At 40.1% G+C, this 20,823-nt stretch overlaps 1 protein-coding gene across 3 annotated transcripts in view; it reads right to left on the minus strand.

Annotated features, from left to right (window-relative positions):
* vmp1 (vacuole membrane protein 1) overlaps positions 1-20,823 on the minus strand; it is a 30,516-nt gene that overhangs the window by 4,158 nt on the left and 5,535 nt on the right. For all 3 annotated transcript variants that reach the window (XM_034114657.1, XM_034114654.1, XM_034114656.1), the window contains exons 5-10: positions 20,337-20,447; positions 13,319-13,486; positions 11,230-11,361; positions 5,899-5,979; positions 3,977-4,093; positions 1,043-1,104 (exon numbers count right to left, since the gene is read on the minus strand). In XM_034114657.1, coding sequence (XP_033970548.1) covers positions 1,043-1,104; positions 3,977-4,093; positions 5,899-5,979; positions 11,230-11,361; positions 13,319-13,486; positions 20,337-20,447 — 671 coding nt within the window. The remainder of the gene's footprint in view (positions 1-1,042; positions 1,105-3,976; positions 4,094-5,898; positions 5,980-11,229; positions 11,362-13,318; positions 13,487-20,336; positions 20,448-20,823) is intronic.

The raw sequence follows: 20,823 nt of genomic DNA on the forward strand, positions 1-20,823 counted from the left end.
CCTACTATCTTATAGCTTTCTCCTTTAATACTTGAATCACTGGAAAGCTTTGGGATCAAGTTAAGGTTACGGAATTACTTCATAAAACTTAAACGTGTAAAAAAAACGACCAATTATTGTGTTTTATAAATTATTATATGTTTTGAGTAACAACTTGTTTTAATAGCCAGAAAAAGTGTTTTTTGAATTTATGTATTACATTTTCTTTATTTTCTTCTTTGTTTTTTCTTCTTTATTTAGAGTCACACCATGTTTAATCAGCTAGAGAAAGTTATTGTTATATTTTGAATTAAATACATTTATTATTATTATTATTATTATTATTTGGAGTCACAACCTGTTATAAAAGTCAAAGATTTTTTTTTAATTTATTTAGAGTCACACCATCTAGAGAAAGTTCTTATTTTTTTAAAAAACATATTATTTGGAGTCAAAACATGTTATAACAGCCACATCATTGTTAGACTACAATTATTTTCCATGTCTCTTTAGTTTTTCTCTAAGTAAATGATTGCGTGTTCGTCCATCTCTCAGTCAGAGCTGAACTCGGTGAGTCAGACCAACAACACGTTTCAGATGGGACCTCACATGCCTGACCACCAATGCTGCAGAGATGAATTGCATGTGGGGAGGGGGGGGGGGGAAGAGAAAAACCTTTGTCTAGAAAAATGTAAAAAGCATGCTCGTACACCCCCCCCAGTGAAAGTGTTTATTCGTACAGGATCTACAATCAGTGGTCGAAATACATCTGAAAATGTTTACGAATGCATCGCTACCCACAAAACCAGGGGAAAGACAATGACTGCACAAAGTACCGATTAATGCCACACACACACACACACACACACACACACACACACACACACACACACACACACACACACACACACACACACACACACACACACACACACACACACACACACACACACACACACACACACACACACACACACACACACACACACACACACACACACACACACACACACACACACACACACACACACACACACACACACACACACACACACACACTTACCCAATGAGTGACACCATCTGCTCCACTATGTGCCTGCTGAAGGTAATGATAACAAAAAGTTTCTGTAGGACAAAAGGAAGAAATAATTCAAACCCATTACTTGTTGATCATATAGAGGTATATATACAACACACATATTATACATTTGAAATGAATGCACAAGCACTAACAAGGGATGTCTCATTTAAAGTGTATATATCTGCATTCTTCCTGGTTTCCAGTTGTATCTTTATGGTTTATTGCACTTATTGTAAGTCACTTTGGCTAGATGTAATGTAATGCAACATATAATTATACATTTCCTTATATACCAGGTTACAGACATCAGAAGAACAGTTTAGGAACAAATAAAGAATTAAAGAACACACCAATTGTCTCTAAGAAGTATATATTGATAGATAGAAATATTGTATATTAGGATATTTAACTGTAGCGGCACAGCTGTGGTCAATTGAGGCCACATCTGCCACTGTCCGCAGACATACTAATTACTCATTTAAACCGGGCACTAAGCAACATTTTGGGCTGCTAGGGGCTTTGTATGGTTTGTGTTTGGGGGGCAAAACCGCAATATTTCCCTGAAACTGATCAGCTTCAAACAGCATGACACACGGCCCCCCCGGACAAAATCAGACAGGATGTGACACGTGATGCCTGAGAGATTTGAAAAGGTACAAACACAAAGAGTCCCCCCCCCCTCAGCGATTTACAGTCTGCTTCATTTCCTTCATGTCTAGCTTCTCATGTCCACTATACTTCCTCCTCAAAGTGAGATCACCAGCTGGTACCATGACATGAATAGACCCTCAGCGACTCACTTTTGATAAACACATCCAATTTTAATATAAGCTTATACAGTGGTGGAAAGTCCATTGAATCCAGTACTACACTTAAGGAACATTTTGAGGTACTTTACTTGAGTTTTTCCATTTTATTCTACTACTTACTTTGACTCCACTACATTTAATTGACAGGATTAGTTACTTTTCCCGTTCATATCATTAACAAAATGAGAACAAGAGACGGAAAGAGGTTAAAAGACAGAGAGCTCGACCTCAGAGAAATCAGTAGAAGAAGACAGACAGGAAGTAACGACTAAAGGGAACAGCAGAAGAAGACAGACAGGAAGTAACGACTAAAGGGAACAGCAGAAGAAGACAGACGGGAAGTAACGACTAAAGGGAACAGCAGAAGAAGACAGACGGGAAGTAACGACTAAAGGGAACAGCAGAAGAAGACAGACAGGAAGTAACGACTAAAGGGAACAGCAGAAGAAGACAGACGGGAAGTAACGACTAAAGGGAACAGCAGAAGAAGACAGACAGTGGCCGTTTCTCAATGTCGAGTAAACCTGCTGCAGAGCCACTATTTCAAGTATACTACGTCATCGAGTGGCACCGAATGCTGGGCATTTAACATGCATTTAAACAGTCCTTCGGCGCCACTCGATGACGTAGTATACTTGAAATAGTGGCTCTGCAGCAGGTATACTCGACATTGAGAAACGGCCAGGAAGGAAACACTAAAGGGAACAGCAGAAGAAGACAGACAGACAGGAAGGAAACACTAAAGGGAACAGCAGAAGAAGACAGACAGACAGGAAGGAAACACTAAAGGGAACAGCAGAAGAAGACAGACAGACAGGAAGTAAACACTAAAGGGAACAGCAGAAGAAGACAGACAGACAGGAAGGAAACACTAAAGGGAACAGCAGAAGAAGACAGACAGACAGGAAGGAAACACTAAAGGGAACAGCAGAAGAAGACAGACAGGAAGGAAACACTAAAGGGAACAGCAGAAGAAGACAGACAGACAGGAAGGAAACACTAAAGGGAACAGCAGAAGAAGACAGACAGACAGGAAGTAAACACTAAAGGGAACAGCAGAAGAAGACAGACAGACAGGAAGGAAACACTAAAGGGAACAGCAGAAGAAGACAGACAGACAGGAAGTAAACACTAAAGGGAACAGCAGAAGAAGACAGACAGACAGGAAGGAAACACTAAAGGGAACAGCAGAAGAAGACAGACAGGAAGGAAACACTAAAGGGAACAGCAGAGGAAGACAGACAGACAGGAAGTAAACACTAAAGGGAACAGCAGAAGAAGACAGACAGACAGGAAGGAAACACTAAAGGGAACAGCAGAAGAAGACAGACAGACAGGAAGTAAACACTAAAGGGAACAGCAGAAGAAGACAGACAGACAGGAAGGAAACACTAAAGGGAACAGCAGAAGAAGACAGACAGGAAGGAAACACTAAAGGGAACAGCAGAGGAAGACAGACACCTGACTGCCTTGCTGTGCATTATCCCTTACATTTAAAACAACATTTAACATACAATTACAATCATTGAAGACAGTATGTTCTAGACCTTTTAACGTACATTTGACCTGGGATTTAACTCTGCATTTCATTTGAGGATTGATTGGTTCCGAGTACTTCTTCCACCTCTGAGCTTATATTAGTCACTGGTGTGGCAGACTCAACAATGCGCTCGGTAATTGCCGATTTTTCAAAGTCTTGTTAAAGCCTCTTAAAAGCTTCCCTCTTTTCATCTGTGTATATGGTCTGGAAGCATCCCAAAGCTAAAACCAGAGTGAGGAATCCCCAGAGGAGCAGAGTCACAAAGAGTAAACCAGAAGTATCAATCAGGAGTTTCTCACAGACGGACCCATGATCTCAGCTCGAGGTCTGATCTTTGTTCTCCCACACGTTTTGAGATGGTGAATCACTCAGCAGTGCACACCCTTTGCTTTCTTACCAGTGGAGGTTTTGTTCGAGCATTATTACAATGTGGGCTGTGATGACATGAAACAAAACATATCTGAAGCCAAGATGCTGTTTGCCTCTATGTTTTATGTTAAAATAGAAATCTTGGTTTTATTTTAGGTGAGCTGGTGCTCTCGCAAACTCTTCTGTTGAGATACTGACCTGTATATGCATCTTGATGACGGCTTTCCCAATCAGAGTGGCTCCAAAGAAGGTCCAGAAGGGAACCATGAAATGACCGCAAGTAATTCCAGCAAGGTCAAACAGAGGATTGGGGATCTGAAACACACACATTGGATAGTATTACTGAGCAACAGTCTTATACATGACCCTTATAGAGTGGTGCAGTAATGATGTATTTGTGTAGGCTGGTCCGGACGCGAGCAACAAAAGGGCTCCACAAAAAGCAATGGGATTTCTCCATGTGATTTTGGATTACTGCTGAAAATAAGATCTGTGGCAAACAAACGATCATGACACTTACAAGCTTTGTTCAGCAGAATCATCTCAGACACTGAAAGATGTTTGAAGAAAACAGCTAACCTTAGGCTATAAAGGAACTACAGCACCGTAACATGACTTCATGTCACAATCGCTAAGCTAACAGTGGCTAATGTTGGGCGTGATGACGTTTAGTCGTTTGAATGAGAGACTTGTTAGCAACCGCCGTTTTTAAATTCAACAGTGGGATATTTACTGATGTATTTTATGTTATCGAACAGAATGTTAAAATCTCTTCAGCTTGTGTTAACCACAGACCTTATTTAAGGCTAACAACCAAAAACACATAACAAAAAACTGTTGATTTCCAGACAAGGGAACCGGAGTTGTCAAAATGCTAACTCATTTCCCGGTTTATGGACTCATTTCTGCACCACTCGATCATACATGCCAACCTTTCTAAATCCAAAAGAGGTAGGTTTGCGCGCGGCAAATGTGCACGCCCAAATTAGGTAATCAGAAGAAATGCAACCCCAGTAATTACATGTATAAACCATGTATTTAACATATATTGCATCATTTTATGCATTTTTCAGAAAAAGTGGTAGTTTGGTAAACAGTGACATCAACGACATGTTTGGTCTGTAAAATGCCCGAAAAGTAAAAGAATGGGAGATAAATATCCCAAAGTCTCCACATTTTATTATATTTTTAGTGTGTGTCCTCTTTAAGTTGAGACAGTGGATGAAGGATGTGTCAGAATGTATTACTCTTGTGTGAACATTGGATAAAGCCAGGTTCATATTCTTGTTTCATGTTGTTGACATATTAGAGTCAAAGGTTTGCACAGAGCAAAATATCTTTGTGTTGCACCACAAATCAGAAAATACTGCATTAAAAAAAGTCATTTTGTGCCTTTTTCTACTGATAAAGTGTGATATAAATAATGTACAAGCTTTCAGATTGCTGTAGTTCACTAAACAGAGACATTAACGACATGTTTGGTGTTGAAAATGTCAGAAAAAGTGAAAGAATGGGAGATAAATATCCCAAAATTGTATTATATTTTTTGTGTGTTTGTGGTCCTCTTTCAGTTGAGACACTGTAGGTGAAGGATGCTTCAGGAAAAGACCAAACACTGGATGTCTTTCAGTCGCCAACATGTGTTTTCGAGACACTGATATTAACGGGGAAACCCTGCAGGACTCAAATGCCTAGTCTCTCTGTTCCCCCAAGTCATTTGGGAGTGATTACCCATCAGCCCCAGGGGTAACGCTGCCCTTCCTCTGCATGTTGTTTCTCTTTCAGAAACACAGAGGACTGTTAGTATAATGGGATCACAGACACGCTGCAAACGGTGTCCGTCAAAAGTCGAGTCGAGTGTCTATGTAGTGTCATTTTTATTTGTTATAGTTTGGGAAGATTGAAATTCGGTAGGGAAAGCCAGCTAAGTCGGTAGGCGGTAGAAACATGTCAAAAGCGGTAGACTACCGTCCAAATCGGTAGGGTTGGCAGGTATGCTCTATTACAGGCAATTCATTCCTTTTTGCATCAACAGCAACACATGTTTGTCATTTGTGAAATGATGATGCATGTAGTAGAAATTGCAGGGACATTATATTACTAATGAAAATGTCACTTACAGAGGCACAAGCCAAGATCCCGAAAAATCCAACTTTCTGCACCATATGCTGAACTCCCAGTTTTGCTCTTGTGACCAAACCCTGCAAAGAAATGTAACAAAAGAAAAACATTTTAAAATCACATTACATTGTAAACATATATTTGTATTCTTTTAACCGGCTATTTTTTAGCACTTTGAGATTTATTTATTTGGGTTTGGTGAGTTTGGTGGGGATCTTTTGATGCTATCTCCCTCCCTTGGGGGGGGATGTCTGTGGTTACACGGTGGAGATCAGAGCCGATGCAGGAGGGAGATTAAGAGGCAGTTTCAAAATCTGGCATCCCATCAACGGACATTTTTGGAAGCAATACATTTCAGTTTAGTCTCCACAATTACATGCTTAATTGTTTAAATCTTCAAAGCAGTCTTATTTCTTTAAGTCATGCCAATTTCACAGCATTGGACACAGCATTCAAGTTTACAAGTGATACGTTTAGTGTATGTCTTTCTTACAATGGTTTTGATTATTTTCACAGTTTCTTAGTTTTTAATTCTCAAAATGTCATGTTGTTTCTCAAAGCAAGTTTTTCTTTCTTTGTTATTTTCTTTTGTTTTTATTCCCTGATTTATATTTATAGAGAGGCGAAGTCCCTCCCTTTCCGGGGACCTCCATGGGACCTTATTTCAGAAAAATTATGGATTGAAGTCAATGGCGAGTAGGGATGGGTATCGTTTGAAATGTATCGATTCCGATTCCGGTTCTGCTTATCGATTCCGGTTCTTATCGATTCCGGTTCTTATCGATTCCGGTTCTTATCGATTCCCCGTTTCGATTCCAAAATTGTAAAAGAAAGAGGTCAAACGTTTAGATAACAAAAATATCTTTATTCTTTTAAGCTTTAACTGACATTTTTACAAATAAAAAATATACATGCAATACAAATGTATTGCACAATAGCTGTGCCTTATTTTAACTGAGCTATGCCTGTGGCAAGCTATTAACAGGCATTACACTGTGCCTTGTCTTTTTCTTTTTTAGTGTAGTGGAGCCTCACTTTAGAGCGTTTACCACGATCCATCTTTGGTGTTATGAAGTGACTGAGCTCGTGAACTGTCTACGGGAGGGTGGGGAGAGCCTCGCTGCGGGGCAACTGTGGACCTCTGTTGCCTGTCAGCGCAACTTACATGATGCCGTTTACAAAAATTAAGGGCGGTGCCGGCCGTCAGCGTACCGAGCCGGCCGTCAACGGCCCGCTGACGACCGGCCGTTCTGTGATTCTCCAGAACACACAGTCCACCCCTGTATTCCACCGGGTCACCACGGCGCAGACGGACCCGGTGGAATACAGGGTCTACCGCGTTTAGGAACCGTTAAGCAGAACCGTTAAGCAGAACCGAAATTGTGTATTTTGTATGGGTACCCGGTACCCGCATTTTCTTATCGGTTCTCATCTGGAACAGAGTTTCGGTTCCCAACCCTAATGGCGAGAGAAAGATTATCTTTCGATCCCGTTTGAATTGTGCCACGAATTACACATACGATGTTTGTCAATTTAAAAGATAATTTTGCAAGTCAAAAAAAAAAAATTGTCGTAGAACTGTGAAGTAACACTTTTTTTTGTGTGAAACCGCTCAATGAACTACATCTCTGGTCTCGCACAACACACGTCACCAACACCAAGCTGGCCGTCACGTTGGCACATTTCACCTCTTTCTTTCAAAATGAGGCGAAAAGTATTAAACGAGGAGAAAATCACTATAAGTCTGGGCATGTTGAGAGCTGTACATACACACAAGGGGAGTTAGTCGGTTCCGTAAGAGCCGAGGTGAGTTTCAAACAAGGGTAATGTGTAACGTTCATGTCAGCTAGCTAACATTAGCTAACAAGGTACACTCCTGTGTTTTGTTTGATCAACTAGTTTTCTCGTTAAGAACTACGTGATCGCTGTGTATGCTGTGGACAGACCCGGCGCCAGAACAAATCTACAGAGAGGGCATATGATTTTCATGGGAGGGCACACAAAACTGTCATGTGCCGCGGCCAGTGTCAACGCCAGATATTTTCTTTTGGGGGTGCTGTGGGGTAGCTTGACGTTTCATAGAGGGTGCTCAAACATGTAGGGTTCCCCATTAATGTACCGGGCGCTACAGTGGAATGTTCTACTGCAACACTCCCCACACGCACACACACAGTACACCCGCGACTGTTACAATGAAGGCTCGATAATCAGCTCACGGCATATAGGCAGGGGTAAAGTGATATTTGTATAAGTGGGGGGGGACCTAACCTCCTCTAGGGGGGTCCGAGGGCATGCTCCCCCGGGAAGATTGTGTTTTTTAATATTGAAGTTAAAAGCATCAATCTGGTGCACTTTGAGAGCAACATGAAGAGATCTATGGATACCTCTCTCAACACCCATTTGAAACAGAACTGTAAACAGATTTACTTTTTCTTTATGGATATTTTACAAATCACTCCCCTTTTAAACTGTATTCTTGTTTTACTGTCATATAGTATTTCATACCTGTTTTTCATTTATTACTCTTATATTACTATCTGACATCACATACATCAAGTTCACAGTTTATTTATAATAAAACAATTTGTAATATATATTTTTAAATGTTTTATAAATAATAAAAAACGTGTTTATTGGGGGAGGGCAGAAATGTCAAATGGGAGGGTCTGGCTGTGGATAACATTAGTGTTGGCAAGGACAAGGTACACAGAAAACTAGTGACACAGGAGTGTACAGTAGCTTGTTAGCTAATGTTAGCTAGCTGACATTAACGTTACACTCGTTTTAAACACTCACCGAAACCTTGTACAGCCGGTCCCGCATGCTGGCTCTTACGGAACCGACTAACTCCCCTTTTGTGTAATAGCAGCTCTCAACATGCCCAGACGTGTAATGATTTCCACCTCCATTTAATACTGTTCACCTCATTCTGGTGTTGGTGACGTGTATTGTGCGAGACCAGAGATGTAGTTCATTGAGCGGTTTCACACACAAATAAGTGTTACTTCACAGTTTTACAGTTTTTTTTAAGATTGACAAACATCATGTGTAATTCGTGGCACAATTCAAACGGGATCGAAAGATAACCTTTCTCTCGCCATTGACTTCAATACATAATTTTTCCGAAATAAGGTCCCATGGAGTTCCACCGGAAAGGGAGGGACTTCGCCTCTCTATATTATTTTTTTATTATTTTTAGCCTAACTTTTTTATGATTATTTAATTCCTGCTTACTCATTACTTATTTCTGTTTTAAGCATTTCTTATTGTGGCGTTGTTTTAATTACGAATACTCAATGTCTGTAGATCCAATATAATATCTGAAAATGTGTGATTTTTGTATTGTACTGTTGTATTTTTGCTAAATAAAAGATACAAATATTCTCATGATGTTGGCTTCTTTAGCCTTATGTGAGAACCAGTGAATTAAGAGCAGCTCATGGAGACATTGTTCACGTTTTCTCCATTTGCCTGTTGCTGCTGCTGACTCAGCATCTGATCTCAGCATCTGCTCTCAGCATCTGATCTCAGCATCTGATCTCTGCAGTCATGTGAGCCCGGCTCCTGACACAAACTGTCTGTCATTCAAATTATAGGCCGGTGAAAACAGAGAAGACGGGAGGCAGGCAGGGAGGGAGAGTTTAGCCCCAGGGATGATTAAAGGGGGAGCTGTGCTCAGGGTGACTCACCCACCAACAGACAGATTTACTGGAAGTGTAAGGAGGGAGGAGCTTCACTGAAGTCACATGGCACTTTTGGACCAATCACTGCACAGTGGCTCCATGGTCAGTTGTGCATTATAAAGATGAGGACCAGAACTGATCATTGGGTGGGTTAATCCAGTTTAAATACTGGAGAGGGATTCATAATTAAACATTACATTTAGCTATTGTAAGTTATTTATTGAAAGAGAGGAGTTCAGGCTACTTTTTCACTTAATCTGAGAATTTAGGGGGGGTAAAGAGAATTCAATCTATAGTCCTGTGTTTTTGTGTTAGTTTCAAATTCTTAAACATGTATGAAAGGAAAACCATACATTGAGGTAACTTTAGCCCCTTCAAGTTTAATGAAGAGCTCGTCTGAGGTGGGTAATGCGTCTTTCATTTTTGTATATGTTTGTTTATATTTGTGGCTGTGAGGCTTAGTGGTCGTCGTCTACCAATCTGAAAGTTGCTGGTTTGATTCGCAGGCCCTGCAGACAACAGTTCCCTCTAGTGTGTGTTATAGGTTTTTACTGCATGTAAATGGTCTGCAAATGCTAAAATCCCTGTGTTCCCTCCAGAGGGAGTTTCTCTCCCCCCTGCCTGAAACACCTCCATTGTACTCCTTTATTTACTTATTAGTGACATCACTATGGAACACTTGCGCTTCTATTGGCTAACGCCCCAACACTTTGTACGTGATAGGCTAATGCTGCGTTCACACCGGACGCGATGTGAATATTCGCATCGCTCTAAACGCTCGAGTTTCACCGCGGCAGTCAGCTGTGTTTACTCGCATCATTCAAACAAGACGTGCTGGCTCGGGGGCTACAACTACAACAAAATGAACATATTTTACCGTGATTTAATTGTAATACACGTTTCAAAATGATGCCGAAGTAACAACATACTGACACCGGTTAGTAAAAACCATGAGTTAATGCTTTGACAAGTCTGCAGACAAGACGGCAGGCATTTAAAATGCGTGTTTTCTGAATGGAGATCGGATCGATCAGGCTAAGCTAACGTTGTATATGCTCCGTCCACACTCACAACGGCCTACAGACATAAATAAACCAGCGACTGTATTCGCCATGACACAGACAGTCTGTGGTTTGTACTTGTTTAACTTCTGTATAGTTTCTGAACAGATATGAGGAGCTGTGAGCTCTGTGTGCTAACTGCTAACGGCTGATGTTTTCACTTTTTTAACATTAAAGCATGAAACACGTCACAGTAGAGACACAGAATACTAATATGAACCTGAAAATGAGCATTATAGGCCACCTTTAAACTCAAATTGCTCCAGATGGCCAAAAGTGTGTGTGGGTGACTGTATGAATGTGTGTGAATGTTTAATTGTAAATGTAAAAGCAAATGGAAAACCACTCTATATAATGGAGTCAATTTAGAATCTTCTTACAAATATATAAACCTGCTTACAAAGGAGTTAATATTGTAAAAGCCGATGGCTCTCATAATGTGTGTGTGTGTGTGTGTGTGTGTGTGTGTGTGTGTGTGTGTGTGTGTGTGTGTGTGTGTGTGTGTGTGTGTGTGTGTGTGCATGTGTGTGTGTGTGCGTGTGCGTGCGTGTGTGTGTGTGTGCGTGCGTGTGTGCATAGCTCTGACCTGAGAGCCCTCGGCCTGCTCCAGCATCTCCTCAAACTCCTCGTAGTCTTCGTCCTCTGGGTCGGCTCCAGACAGCCGAGCGGCTCGGGCCATGAAGTACGGAGGCAGCTCTCCGATGGCGGTGCCTGCACCCTGAACGAGCCCCAAGAGAAACGCTCAGAGTCAGAGTTTGGACATCTTTTTACCACATTTACCCACAGGCAACTTCTAATGCAGCGTTGGAAAGTAACTTCTATTCCATTACTGTATTTGAGTAAAAAAGACGAGGTACTTGTTCTTGAGTATTTTATTTTTTATGGTGCATTTATGGTCAAAATGTTACTTTTTACTTGCAGCATTTACCTAACACAAAATATAAACCATCTAATTAATTATGATGTATTATAATGGATAAGAATACTTAAGAGTATAACAAGTTAAGTAAGCTTCTCCTGCATGCATTATAATCCAGTGATTTAATATATTATTCTGAAAATGGCCATTCTGCATAATGAGTACTTTTAGTTTTGGTACTTTAGGACGTATATTTTGCTTCATTTACCTGACCGCAAACAAAAATAAAATCAATATATATTAATTACGATATCATTAAATCAGAAAGGTTTTACTGGGCCCCAGAAGCTACACAGAATTATATAAAGTAATAAATAAAGTATACATAAATACATTTAAATGAGCTCCACCTTTTCGCACAGCTGCACATTATTGCTTCAATAATAATAATAATAATAAAAATACAATTTAAAATATATAAACAATAAGAAAAATCAAATGTATTGATTATTTCTGATACTTTAAAGTGGACCTATCATGCTATATTTAAATGATATATTGTAGGGCCATACCTATATAAGGTATATTTATACGTTTCTGTTTTCAAAATACCAAACAGATCATGCATTTTAGCCATGCCTCATTTCGCTCTATGTGCGGTTTGCTGTCTACGGGGCTGATCTCTGTGAGACCACGCCCCCCTGCAGGAGAGGGGAGCCGTGCTCTGATCAAGTCAAGAGGGGGAGAAAAAAAGATCTCCGTCCTCCATGTTTTATTATATTATTATAGGCCTATAGAGTCGTTATTCATTTGTTTTAAAGCTCAATAAATAACAAAGAAGACCTTTGACCGGCACTTTTCTAATTTTGTCCGGAAGATTTAAACTTTAACGGACATCTTGACCGGCGAAAGAAACTGAAACTGAAACTCTGCCGCACGGTCCCCTCGTTCCTTGGAAGAGGCGGAGAGGTGGGTGTTTGTCATCTGCTGGTGGACTAACCGGAGAGAATTACAGTGCTTGCCTCGACGGGGAGGGATTGCATTGAATTAAAGCAGCGGGAGCAAACGCTTGCCTCGGGGAGGGACAAAGAAAGCCACAGCGGAGAATAAACAGAAGGGTAACCATGGTAACTATGGGCGGGAAGTCTTCTTCGCTGCTTTTGTGGCAGACTACAGCGCCACTTACAGGCCTGGCATATGTACTACAGCGTCTCCAGCGCAGCAATGGCCGGCCGTGGCCCAACCCCACATTCCCCTGATAGGTGGAGAGTTGGCCCAATAGCCGTAGCGCCACTTCTGTGACGACATAGAAGTGTTCAAGTCTGTATCAGATCCGTTGCAGCCCCTTTTTTAGAGATTTGGGTAGGGAGGAAAATAGAGAGGGTTGTGTTTTCTCACACTTAGTGAGTTCCCTGGAACACCGGGGAGACATATTCATGTATAAAAGACGTACAAAAGTGCATTTTGCATGATAGGTCCCCTTTAAGTATTTCCATCCCAATACTTTTTTTACTTTTACTTAAGTCACTTTCTGAATGCAGGACTTCAGAGATCTCAGGACATCTCACACCGCGGTGTTCATGCCACTATCAACTTTTTAAGTTTGTACATGTGACAAAAGTATCTTCAGGGGTCCTATAAATATAGAAGTATGATAAACGCTTTTGTCCTGGCCCTGGGATAGGCATGTTGAAAAGAGGGTGAATTCATTAGGATGAATGATTCTCACGTGGTCAGTCATTGTTGTTGCACTGCCAAACATTCTTGGCATTGTTCCGCGTGGATCACTGCACAGGCTCTTTATTCAAAGACTCACCCACATGCAGGCCTCCAGGCGGACCTTGGACATGATGGAGAAGAGGGAGATGCTTCCCTCCAGCCCCCCGCCCTGAGGACAGACGATCTGGTCCGGGTACGGAGGCTCTGGGAAGTCTGTGGAGCTGCACTCGTACGCTGCCAGAGTCACTGATGCTATGTGAGGACCCTGAGAGAGGGGAGACACACGGACAGTCAGAATTAATAGCTCTTATTCCTCCCAGATTTACAACGTCACAGCAAAGGGACAGGGAAAAGGAAATACAGGGTATATGCAGGAATCCTGAAGTCAAATGTAATACCTTTTAAGACCTTTTTTAAGACCCTTTCCATACATTTTAAGACCTCATCGCCACTTGGAGTTTTAACCGGTTACATTGGCGACACACTTTACCTCACATTGACTATATACAGTATTGATTGTCCTTCCTCCTTATCTTCAAACCATTTGGACGCAGACTTGCATTTCCCCATAACGATGTTGTTTAACAACCGGCGTAAACGGACCTTCGCTCGCTATCAAGCAGTGAGCGTGCGATGTCCTGTTCAGATGACGTCAAATCCAACGGGATGCCATAAATAAACTACACAGAATCACACTACACACCTACGCAATGATTACATTCAGGCAGACTGTAGAATACAACCTCTTTGGACAATTTATATACTTATTGAAAACAAGCTACAAAATGTAATACCTTGGAAAATGCCGTTTAATACTTTTTAATAGCCTTAAATCTTCGCTAAATTGATTGATCAACTTTTAATACTTTTTAAGACCCCGCGGACACCCTGAAATAAACAAGATTAGTAGAGTCATGTTAAATAGAGAGGCACATACATGTAAATAAAGAAAATACAGTGTTTCTTGTAATAAAAAAAGGAGCAGACTTGATTCCTTCTTTATATGCGTTTGTTTCCGCCTCTCAAATACACACATTTCCTATTTTTCTTTGTTTAAAATCATATTTAACTAAATATCTTATTTTGGGCTGACATATAAAAGACACCACCTTGGATTATGAGGAACTGGCTTGGAATTGTTTTACTATTTTCGGACATTTTGTAAACCAAATGTTTCATTATCCGTATTTTGTAAATTGTGTAACTTGCTGTTAAATACCAACCACCTATGTGCAATATGTGCTAGATGTGCAATATATATATATAGATGCCGTTAATAACTGTAATATATACCTGGCTGCTAAATCCTAAGAACTGTTACAGGATGTGTATTTCTTTAAATTATGTAACGTTTTATTTTTTATTATATATTTTTGTATTATATCATAACTTAGTACTTTAAAAAAAATGCATGTCACATATTTAACATATGTAACATTACGCTGTCTGTGGCTCTTTTTCCTGCTGTAACTACGCACATGTCCCCTCCCCTCCGTGGGACTAATAAAGGTATTCTGATTCATTAATTGATGAAAAGACTATTCATCAGATTTATGAATAAAGAAAATGACTGTTAGAAGCAGCCCTAGTTTCATGAACAAATGCAGCTTGTGTGCTAACAGACTCATCAGCACAAACAGCAGGTGAGTCACAGAGTCTCTGACAGGCAGGTATATCATTTCTCTCAGTCAGGACGTCTGGCTGAGCCACCTGGCCTCAACACCAGCCGGCCCACCTGTAACTGTAACACAGATCCTCCTTTATGCCTCCTTCAGGTGATGCACGCAGCCCTGACAGTAGATGGACGGCACACAATTAATCTGTGTTGACTGCAACGGCTCCCCCATAGTTACGCTACACCCCCCCCCCCCCACGGAGTGTGAGCACACAGGAGGCTTCTTTAGTTTACACAACACACTCAAACCAAACTCCTTTTAACGGCATTTCTCCATGACACTGAGCTGAGTCAAAATGATGTTACTCAAGACATTTACCAAACATCTTTGTAAGTCATGAATCAGCAAGTAGATTTCAATAAGTACCCATCAAATAAAATGCATTTTTCATTTTTACAACAGGACAACTTGGCAAAAGCACTGCCAGTAGACCCCTTGAAGCAACAAAGTTCATTGAAACCCCAATGAATAAAGCGTAATGTCTCTAAATAAAACATTCCGATAGTGAGACAGCAGGGTATATGCAGGAATCCTGAAGTCAAATGTAATACCCTTTAAGACCTTTTTTAAGACCCTTTCCATACATTTTAAGACCTCATCGCCACTTCGAGTTTTAACCGGTTACATTGGCGACACACTTTACCTCACATTTACTATACACAGTATTGATTGTCCTTCCTCCTTATCTTCCAACCATTTGGACGCAAACTTGCATTTCCCCATAACGATGTTGTTTAACAACCGGCGTAAACGGAGCTTCGCGCGCTATCAAGCAGTGAGCGTGCGGTGTCCTGTTTAGATGACGTCAAATCCAACGGGATGCCATAAATAAACTACACAGAATCACACTACACACCTACGCAATGATTACATTCAGGCAGACTGTAGAATACAACCTCTTTGGACAATTTATATACTTATTGAAAACAAGCTAGGGATGTCCAAACATAAAACTATTCAAAAAGAGGTATAAAGACACAATTCTCACAAGGTACAGGGATGAAACTGCTAAATCATAACGGTTTATATTCTTGTTTTGTATTCTATTTATGAATTTGTGTTTGTATGAATTTGTGTATGTACATATGTATATATATAAATATATAGAGACCATTGTCCTAACTTGCCTGTATATATTATATGAATGATTATATAAATTATTCAAGATTATAAGTATACGTTTATATTGTATGTTAACATATATTAAGTGGTAAAAAAAGAAATAAAAAAAAAAAAGGGAGAAGGGGTCTGATTAAATAAGTGTAAACTTCTTCCGACCCCTTTTCGGATGTGTAATGAGCTAAAGCTTTGTTGTTTATTGATATCAGACAATGATACTACAGATTATTCAATTATTAATTAAATGTTTCGTTTTGTTATTGCATTCATTTGTATAGTACTGTCTGCATCACCTTTTGTTTCATTTGTATTTTCTTTGGTTTTACACGCTCGAAAAAAAACTTAACTAAAATAAACTAAGCTACAAAATGTAATACCTTGGAAAATGCCATTTAATACTTTTTAATAGCCTTCATTTTCGCTACACACCCCGCGGACACCCTGGACAGTGATACTTCTGTTCACCAAGGTCAGCAAAGCACATTTACATACAAGGACATTTATGTTCACTTACTTTATAATGCTGGCATCTCATTTTTTACCACAAATGTGTACTCAATCTGCCTTCTATCTACACTGTCATGTTGCTGTAACAAAGTACATTTTCATGTGCGGGACGAAGAAAACATTTCTGATTCTTTTTAAACCACTTGTTTACCCAACAACGATTATTCAAGTGGATATAAACCCAGGCATAATAGAACTGGTTTAAAACCCAAAATACTGAAGTGTTGGGTCTAAACATGTACATGTTATTGGGAAGGTGACTCAACAGGAGGGGTCATTAAAACGCATTATAGTCTTAGCTGCATGAATTAGATCAGGAAATTCCACGGCACTCTGCTTTGGCATTTTCACCCAGGAAGGAAATTATTGGGTGTGGTTCCTGTGTGTCACCAAACATTGTACAATACAATCCTCGAGGCATGTTGAAAAACAGCAGCATATTTAGTTTTGACATGCAGTTACCAAAAGTAGTATCCATTATCTTGGCATCATACACACTGGATATTTAATGCAGATAATTGGATTTAAACCAAACAGATGAATAAGCGAAAGGGTTGGATTTACATTATAATCCTTATCTTCAAACATTTAAAAAAGGTAAATATCTAAAAGAAGCTTTCTTAAAACAATGATCCAGAGTCGAAGCAACTGTGTGTTTTTCCTATTTCAACCACACAATTGTGACTGAATCCATCACTAAGATGCAATGACCTCCAAAACATCATGATGAATCATCAGATAATGCTGATATGTGAACCCCCTTTTCCAGGAGCATTATGATATCATCCTCTCTGTGAGGCGATGTATGAATGCTTAAGGATTGAGGTAAATTCAGTTGAACTGTGCAGGTGGGAACTGTGGTTTTTCCTTCAGCATTAACACTGGGGAGTTTCCTGACATTGGCAGCTTCACAGATTCATGCATCAGCTTTGGCATGGACAGCACCGTCCTCATCAGAGAGGAATGCAGTTTCTCCATCACCCTGGAAGAAGGCTGGCTCAGTCATCTGCTGAAAACCAGCCACGTTGGGAGATGTGTTGGAGAGGAAGACTCTGAATAAACTGTTCTTTATTATGGATAATCTGGCCCACTCTCTCCACCAGCTACTGCATAGACAGTGCCTTCGTTGGATTCCTTTTTTTTTTTTTACATCCGAAATAACTATAACTATGGAACACTCACGCTTCTATTGGTTAGCGCCAGAGGTGGGAGTAAGTCATACATGTGCAAGTCATGAGCAAGTCTTAACCTACAAGTCTCAAGCAAGTCCCAAGTCACTGTAGTGAGAGTCAAGCAAGTCAAGTCATTGCTCAGGTCAAGCAAGTCACAAGTCAAGTCATATGAAATTCTGATGAATAACCCCAGTTTCCGCATTTAAATCAGTTAAAATATTGTGGTTATGAAAAGTTTAGTTTTATTTTCAACATAAATAGCAATGGAGAGTGGGGCGCTGAAATTATAACCCTATAAGTTCTAAAAGGGCTCTAAAGTGAAAACAGGAGTAGAGTACAACACAAATATTTGACAACATGTTAAGCCTCCTGCCCTGGCTCCCCTTCAGCAGGGTCACAGCATTTCTCCTGTCTAAGGAGCTCCCATATGACACCGTCTCATTGTTTTCTTAACTGTGTCTGTGCACAAAGAAATATTGCATCAAAGCCAATACAACGGACTAGTGTATGTACCAGGGCGCATGATATATGTGTGTGTGTGTGTGTAGACAGTGCAACATTAAGATTAAACACATTTCTTTCATGGAGTTGGCCAGATGTGTGTAAATTACTGTTCATGGTAATTTGAAAACAAATGCCGTTGTCGGACACACACAAACACACACACACAGAGCAGAGCTGAGCAGAGTACAAACACACACACATCATGCGCCTTAGTGACCGGACATCTCCTTCATAAAACGAGTAATAGGGGGATTAATCGGACAGTTCGATGTGTGTAGAGGTGTGTGTATGTGTAGAGGTGTGTGTATGTGTAGAGGTGTGTCTGGTTAAAACGTAGCAGCCTGCCCTTTAGGGCCACCGTACAATACAAAAACAAATGCAAATATTCTGAGTCCTTTCGAGTCATCTGTCTCAAGTCCAGTCAAATCTCAAGTCATGAATACCAAGTCAAGTCTTTTATCAATGTTAGTCAAGCAAGTCTCAAGTCCAAAAATATGCGACTCGAGTCTGACTCGAGTCAAGTCATGTCACTCGAGTCCCCCACCTCTGGTTAGCGCACCAACATATTCTACATGATAGGCTAAGGGGCGGGACATCTCTAAGCAGTTGACGATTCACAACAGAGACGGCCAGCTAACCAATCAGAGCAGACTGGGCTCTGGTTTCAGACAGAGGGTGAAAAGAGGTGCTGCAGCACAGGCAGTATGAGAACATGTCACAGTAGAGACACTTAATACTAGTATGAACTTGAAAATGAGCTTAAAAAGGGCCATTAATGAAATGGAAAGGGGATGATTTTAGAAGTGTATTTAAAATGAATGCTGGAGGAAATGCTATATATTCTTAAGGGGAAAAAGACAAAAGATTCCTAGACTGTTGGGGAAGAGAAGTAAAGCCCCCACTACTAATGCACGGGAACAAATAAACAACCTGAACCTGCTTTTCTTATTGGTGATCAAAACAAAGCTCCACAAAAACAAATAAGACAAAAGGTAGGTCACAAGGAAGCACAAACATCCTGAAAAATGTAGCACGACAACAAAGAGAGATTAGAGAAACCAGTTTGACTCCTAATGCATTATAATGGGGAAAAGGATATAAGGTAATACACGAAGACAATCGAAGACTTATGCAAACACATGGTGAGCTTCACAGCAATAATGGAAATAGTGCAAATACTCTCGGAGGTAGGTCACAGTTACATCTTTTCCCATGATTTCATTGTGGTGGAAACGGCTGACTCAGCACACCCACATCTGTATATGCTGTAAAGAAGAAAAGCCACATCATCCCCACCCTAAAGTGGACTAGGCTCAACGATGGTTTTATTTTGCCAAATTCTCCTTTTTACCAAGACAAATGACACACAGTTAGGTGACTCAGTCATTCTGAGACTGTCGGGGAAATAATTAACGTTTGGTTTAGCACTGACGGGTCACACTTTAAAGAAGACGAAGAATATGGAGTGTGACGCCACCCTCTGGCAACTACAGTTATACACACACAGTGGCTTTAATACATTCACTGTGGACCACACAGACTACATCACAAGTGCCACCTCTCAGGAAGATTGTTTTACACAGCAAGATTTGATACCCGTCAGTATAATAATAATAATAATACATTATATTTTTATAGGGCTTTTCAAGGACTCAAAACCGCTTTACAATATAAGGGAAGGTTAGGGTGGGGGGTATAGGACTATCAAACTTGATCAACCGGCAAGGATTGATGTGGGGTGGGCTATGAGTAGACAAGAGGAGAAGAGTTTTGAAAAGGGACTGGAATACTGTGAGGGTCTCAGAATAGCGGAGATCTTTGCATCAATATGTTCAAAACGTTTTTTTTTCAAAATGTAAAAGAAATGTCTAAAATTATAAAGAGTGAAAAATTAAATATAAAATATTTCTAGTGTGAACCAAAATATAATACTAAATATTATACAAGTGATTTTACTTAACCAAAATGACAAAAACGGCATAAAAATACATATTATTCTAATAAGGGTCCAGTGCATCTAAGGGTTAATGCAGAGGAGCCTGGTGCTGTAGTGTTTCTGTGTGTCTCTTTGTTCTGTTCTAACCCCAGCTCACTGGTGTGTGCACTTTTCACAAACCATAAACAAGTGTTGTCTTACCAGATAGAGCAGAAACGTGTGCAGGCCGGTCCCGAGGCCCACTGAGGACAGGATCCCGAGGCCCACCCAGTACGCACACCATAGAAACCTCTTCTCCAGGTAGTTGACCCACTGCAGGGGAAGACAGTAAAATAAAACTGATTAGAAAAGACAGAAAAAACATAATGCCTTATTTGAGTTTTTACAGTTAATTACTGTTTGTGTCTTTCATTAACTGTTGGATGCTACCATGTACTGATATTTAATATTTAACATGACTCTCTCTCTGTTGTTGTCAAGGTTTGATTATAGCCAAAAGCAATACATATGAATAAGCAAAGAATATATTTTTTCGTTTTAAGTTATTGTTGCATTAGATTATTATAATATTTAAAAGGAAATGGGTTTATTTTGATATAATACACAAATATAAAGTATAACTAGAAAATGCATTTCCTGCAGAAAATGCGTGCGAATGCTGTAAACTGTGAACATTTGTGGCTGAATT

Source organism: Trematomus bernacchii, unplaced genomic scaffold (genome assembly GCF_902827165.1).
Source record: "Trematomus bernacchii unplaced genomic scaffold, fTreBer1.1, whole genome shotgun sequence".
In the NCBI taxonomy this organism is placed as follows: domain Eukaryota; kingdom Metazoa; phylum Chordata; class Actinopteri; order Perciformes; family Nototheniidae; genus Trematomus; species Trematomus bernacchii.